The sequence below is a fragment of the Bison bison genome, unplaced genomic scaffold (assembly GCF_000754665.1).
Source record: "Bison bison bison isolate TAMUID 2011002044 unplaced genomic scaffold, Bison_UMD1.0 scf7180017845859, whole genome shotgun sequence".
Taxonomy (NCBI): Eukaryota; Metazoa; Chordata; class Mammalia; order Artiodactyla; family Bovidae; genus Bison; species Bison bison.
The window spans coordinates 33,377-39,578 of NW_011476432.1; the positions used below are offsets into that span (position 1 = coordinate 33,377).

Genomic DNA, 6,202 nt, shown 5'->3' on the forward strand with positions numbered 1-6,202 from the left:
AGCGGAGGCGCCCGTGTGCCCAACGCTGGCCCGAAAGCTGCCCAGCGTCAGCATCTGAACCAGCCAGCGGAGGCGCCCGTGTGCCCAACGCTGGCCCGAAAGCTGCCCCACTCAGGGGGCTGTGCTGTGCGCGGGTGCAGGCGGCAAAACCTTGGTGGAATCCCCCAGTTCCCGCCCAGGGGGGCCAGGAAAGGAGGCCCCGTGAGCTGAGGGCTGTGGGAGGCCCCGTCCATCCCTGTTTTCTGAGGCTCAAGGAGGGCAGTCCGGCTGCAGAGCTGCGCTGCCCTGTGCGGCACCAGAAGTAAGAGACAAACCACAGAGGAGTCAGGCCAGATCCCAACAGAGACACTGGAGACAGAGCATGATTCTCAGCCAGCCAGGCAGTCGTGAGCAAAAATACATCAATCCAGTCCTCCCCTGCATCCCGCACAAAAATTAATCCCATCTGCTTTAAAACCTAAGAAAGGTGCAGCAGTAAAGCTTTTTGACAACAATATATAAAAATATTTATGAACCCCAAGTAAGGAAATGTTTCTTAGGCACAAAAAGCACTAACCGTAAGAGAAAAAAGTGATGCTGACTGCATTATGGTTACAAACTTCCATCCACCAAAAAGACCATTCAGAAGGCAAAAAAAGGCAAATCCCAGAGGAGACGACCATGTGCGAGACCTACGCAGCACAGGACTCTAGTTCAGAAACTGGAAAGAAACCCCAGAAGCCTAAAAGTAAATGACAGAGAAATGGGCAGAAGGCTCCACATGCCTCCCCCACCAGAGGCAAAGACAGTAAGATGTGAGAGACTCAGTCCCACTAGCAACCAAGGAGATCGAATTAACGCTAAAAGCCAAGCCCACATCCCCACTTTTATCTAAAATGGAAAAGCCCCCGAATTCTGACTGCTGGCACAGAGCCCTCATCCACTAGCTTGGACAGGACACAGACCATGTGTGACTGAGCTCAGCACTGGCGTGGACGGAGTCTCTGGCCCAGGCAGCAGCGTGGGCGCAGACTCGGAAGACACACAGGACGCGTCCCTCTTACCCAGCACACATGTGGGCGCTGGGCAGCCGTCCCCCGGGGAGCACTAACAGTCTAGTCTGGGACAAGGTGGTTTCATGCTTTTCTGTTTAGAAGGCATGCACAGCTCTTTATGTGAAGGGAAAAGATAAATAAAAAACATGTAAGTGATGAACGCACGTTTTTAACCCTTTGTTAGCATCGTGAGTGGTGCCCTGTTCCTTGTGAGCACCCGGAGGGCAAGGACCCCAGACTGCCCTGGGAGGGGGTCTGTGGAACACCAGCATCAGGACCATCAGGACGCCGTCCTGAGCCCTGCCAGGGGGAAGGGGTAGCCATGGCCACTCCTACCCTGGAACAGCTGACTGAAGAAGCGGGACTTCTGAGGACAGGGTCTCCAGAACAGGCAGACGCCCCCCCACCAACCCCAACCAGAGGAGGCAGCGGGGTCACGCACATCCAGCTTCATCAGGGTGAGCAGGTCCTGTGTGGCGGCTCTGAGGATGGAGTCTGTCTTCTTGCTGGTGACAGACTCGTCCAAGGTACCGTCCGAGTTGGGGAGGACAGCCGATGGGGTCTCTGCAACAACCACACTCTTCTTGGGCTGGAGAAGAACACAGGCAGCGTGATCAGAAGGGTGCGGGTGGCCGGCCAGCCTGGGACCTGACCCAAAACGGGCCAGCAGGGAGCTCCAGCGCAGGGGGCGGGGCGGGGAGCTGCCTACCTTGCTGGCCACAGCGCCCCCGGGGTGCTCCTCTGTGTGCGGCAGGACCCGGGCTCGGTCACACACCACCCTCAGATCTGAGGCGGCACCTGCTGTGGCCCCTGCAAATGGAGGGGAGACTCAGGATGCCACGCTGGTGCCCTGTACACACCGGGTCCTGGGCACCCACCCAGGGCAGGGCTGGCTGAGTGCACAGACCCGTAGGTGACGCTAGAGAAAGAGCAGCCTCAGGCCCTCGCAGAAAGCTGCGGTCACAACCGCACGGCACGCGAAGGACGGCCAGGCCCAGCCCCAGGCAGAGCGGGAGGAGCACGGCGGTCCGCTCCCACTGGGCGGGGGACCCGGGAGGCGGGAAGGAGCAGCTGCGGGTCTGCCTACAGTTTGAGAGCAACTTTGCCTCAGTACCACCCTTCACGGGGCAAATGAATGCAGTTTGCACTTGTATGAAAAAGTAAAAAATGGATTATTAACAGGAACCAGCTATTCCCTTCTCCAGGGAATCTTCCTGAGCCAGGGATCGAACCCGAGTCTCCTGCATTGCAGGCAGATTCTTTACCATCTGAGCCACCAGGGAAGCCCCCTACAAAGACCAATATCCACTAATTTTTTAAATATTATGTTTCATAGGAAAATATTTAAATCTGTACAGAGATTTTCTTATATTAATAAGGTTCTGAAATGTTTAAAACAAACACAGCAGTTAATAACTACTTTTGTCCATCCTAAGAAACTGTGCACTCATAGTATTTTACTATAATAACATTATATACATACCAATATGCTGTACTATTATTTATTATTAATAAGTCAAAGCATTATGATACCAGTATCTATTTGAAAACTAAAACCCAACCACGCTCCCCGTGATGAACACAGGCATATATGAAAAGTCATACATTTCCACACTGACCTGCTGTTCTGCTCATACAATCTATAAAACTTTAAAATGTTGAGTATAGCTTGCCAGTTTATGGAATTGGATCTGCAGTTGGTTAAGTCTGTGGATGTGGAGCCTGAGGGCCTACCTGAGGCCATCTGACTGCACTGCACCCTTCAAACGAGGGACTTGGGCCTGGCACCCACTGCAGGTTCTTTAACCAATCCCCTATGGAAGCCAAGGGATGACTGAGTATATCTCAGATTTTTGCCAGAATCATGTCCTCTAAGAGAGCATTATCTGTACAGACCACAGGAAAGGTAAGTCTGTCCCTATGTGGATGTTAACTAGATATATTCATGGAACTGGATACTTCACACTCAGGTTTTGTTATATATGGATTGCTATTATTTTTAGTTATCTGTTATTTATTTTATCTGAAAAAAAAAATCACTAAGCATGTTTTTTATATGGTGGAGCAAATGGATAACACATAGAAGAAATATATCCCAACCCTACCCACTTCAGACAAAGGATTCAATTCTAGGTGAGTATGAAAGATAAAGGCTTCCCTCATAGCTCAGTTGGTAAAGAATCCGCCTGCAATGCAGGAGACCCCGGTTTGATTCCTGGGTTGGGAAGACTGGCTGGAGAAGGGATAGGCTACCCACTCCAGTATTCAAAAGGCTTTCCTTGTGGCTCAGCTGGTAAAGAATCCACCTGCAATGTGGGAGACCTGGGTTTGATCCCAGGGTTGGGAAGATTCCCCAGGAGAAGGGAAAGGCTACCCACTCCAGTATTGTGGCCTGGAGAATCCCATGGGGTCGCAAAGAGTTGGACACGAGCGACTTTCACTTTCACATGAAAGATAAAATGTCAAATCTTACAGGCAGATTTCCTAGACAGGACACAAAATATATTAACCACAAAAGAAAAAATTTGATCAATGGGATTCTTAAAAGATTTCTATTCATCAAAAAACACTATTAAGAGAGTGAAAAGTGAGCAGAAAATATTTTTAATACATACATGCAGCAAAGAGCTCATACAGAGAACAGCTAAAGAACTCTTACAAATCAGTAGGAAAATGAAAGGCAAACTAAGTGAAAAAGGCCAAAAGGCAATAAAAACCCTATCCCCAAGGAGATGGAAGACCCTCAGATTCACAGGTCGTCAGGAAGATGGGGCGGCAGCCACAGCAAGGCCTGGCTGCCGCGCACAGGCGCCGAGTGAGAGAGGAAGGCTTCCTGGGAGCGCGGGGGCCTCTGAGCTGCACGGTCCCCAGCGGCGTGGCCTGTGTGCTGACTCTCCGGCAAACGAGGCCAATGAGCACCTGAGTGGGGCTGAGAACCAAACTGCTGGAATTTAAATACAAACAACCACATGTGGCAGGTGGCCACGTCCTGGACCGTGCAGACTGGAGCAACCAGACAGTGTTGTGACACTGGTGAGGTGTCTTTGTCTTGTGTCACAGGCGAGCACTAGGAACCCCCAGCAGCGCCTCCCAAGCTAAACACAGCACACCTGCCCTCGTCACTTGGCAGTTCCAAACAAACAGATAACACATGTCCCATGGACACACGGGTACCGTGTGTGTTCACAGTGAGACAACGCTTCACACTGAGAATGGTGTGTTGCCACATGGCACTTTGAGGCCACAAACACCAGGCTGAGCAGAAGCCAGACTCAAAGCCAGTCTCAGGGTTCAGAGGTCAGGGGAATGCGAGGGCACAGGATGACAACTGCACTTTGCTGAAAGGAACTGCGGGGTCCCCAGCCGGGGTCCCTTCTGGCTGCTGGCCTCACAGGGGAGCTCAGTTTAAGCAAATTCATCCAGAGTCCCCGAGGGCTTGCACATTCTGTATGCACTTTATACAACCATAAACAGTTTATGAAAATAAAGAATAATTTGCTAATTGTGAAGAAACAGATAAATACACAAACAGAACGTAGAGATTCCTCAACAGTAGCTCCAAGTAATGAAGCATCCAGGACAAGCATATCCCCAGACAAAAGCAGGTGGGTAGCGAGCAGCCAGGAGCCGGGAAGTGATGGCTGACGGGTGGGGGGTTTCTCTACCAGGTGACGAAAATGTGTTGGAATTAGGTAGTGGAGGCTGATGTTCAACTTTGTGAAAATACTGAAAACCACTAAAACTGTATACTTTAAAAGGGATTCCAGTGGTTAGGACTCCACGCTTCCACTGCAGAGGGTACAGGTTCAGACCCCCTGGTTCGGAACTAAGATCCTGCAAGCCATGTGGCGTGGCCAAAATAAATAATTAAAAGGGTGAATTTTATGATAAGTTAATTTTACCTCAAGACAGTTGACCAAAAAAAATTCTATGTAGATACAGAAAGGAAGGGTGATACCGAATGAAGATAGCCCTAGGAAAACGCATCAGAAAAGTGAAAGATTGTTTTGTGAATGGGGCTGGGTAAAAAAAGCTAAATTTCCTACCCTGAATATAACGTAAGAGGGAACCATGAGGAAAGAAAGACTTCCACATGGGAAGTGAAACTGAAAAGCCACCAGACAAGAATCCAGAAGAGTGTGTTTATATCCAATAAGAAGGAGAAGCAAGTGAGGCCCAGAACACAGCCACAGGGCAACAGCTGGTTTCCAGATACGGACACCGAGGGTCTCTGTCCCAAAAACAGAGGCCGGGAGAAGGCATGTGGACGTTAAAACTGATGGGAGATCTCTATCTGGAGCATACGAAAAATGTATGCAAACCAACAAAACAAATTCAGGAAACCCGCAGAAAATGGGCAAAGAGTATAAACAGACAGTTCTTAAAGAGGAACCCAAACAGCTCTCCAACACACCAGGAGGCGAGTAAAGCTGCCAGCAACCCAGGACACACAAGGGAAGACAGGACAGAGCCATCCTCGGGGGCACCATCAGCGTCCCACGGCCGGGACACACGGAGGGCAATCACGCGCTGCAGGCCTCATCGGCCAGCTGAGGTCGCAGTGAGGTCCCCAGCAGGGAGGTGCCCGGGAGAGGGGAGAGAGCTCACTGCTCACCAGAGGTCGCAATGAACCCTCTCTGCAACCGAGACCCGACAAGAAGACAAAGCAGACAGCAGAGAGGGCTGGTGCGGGCACCTCGTGGGGAGGGAAGCTGAGCGATGGCTGGGGCACCAAGGAGACAGTGGAGGCAGCAGCCTGCTAGCACAGCCCAGCTCAGGGGCAAAGGGAGGGCAGCAGTCAGCGATTACAGCAGGGCTGTGCAGGGCCCAGCCAGGGAAACACCCTGGACACGAGGCTGAGGGAGGGATGCAGGGCCACTGAGGCTTCCCACGGAGGCCAGGACGCAGGTGCAGGGGCCCCTGGACCCAGAGCACGCTGGCCGTCTGGGTGGGTCAGAGGGTCCTTTACCTGCGGGAGCCGAAGAGGCCTGGATGCCAGCCTGGGCCTGGCTGAGCTCGGCCGCCACCTCTTCGTGGACAGAAGGTAGCAGGACGGAGTGGCTCCTCTTGGGCAGAGGCCCACAGACTGTGGCGCGGCTGCCCCCACGATCTGCTGGGAGGAGCCAGCATGAGGCAGGGTCTCTGTTCCCAGAGCGCACAGACCACAC

General features: G+C 51.9%; 1 protein-coding gene across 1 annotated transcript in view; it reads right to left on the reverse strand.

Annotated features, from left to right (window-relative positions):
• Positions 1-6,202, reverse strand: part of PNPLA7 (patatin-like phospholipase domain containing 7) — a 66,631-nt gene that overhangs the window by 33,130 nt on the left and 27,299 nt on the right. Inside the window, exons 13-15 of the mRNA XM_010837557.1 lie at positions 6,004-6,144; positions 1,744-1,844; positions 1,477-1,623 (exon numbers count right to left, since the gene is read on the reverse strand). Of these exons, the coding sequence (XP_010835859.1) occupies positions 1,477-1,623; positions 1,744-1,844; positions 6,004-6,144 (389 nt within the window). The remainder of the gene's footprint in view (positions 1-1,476; positions 1,624-1,743; positions 1,845-6,003; positions 6,145-6,202) is intronic.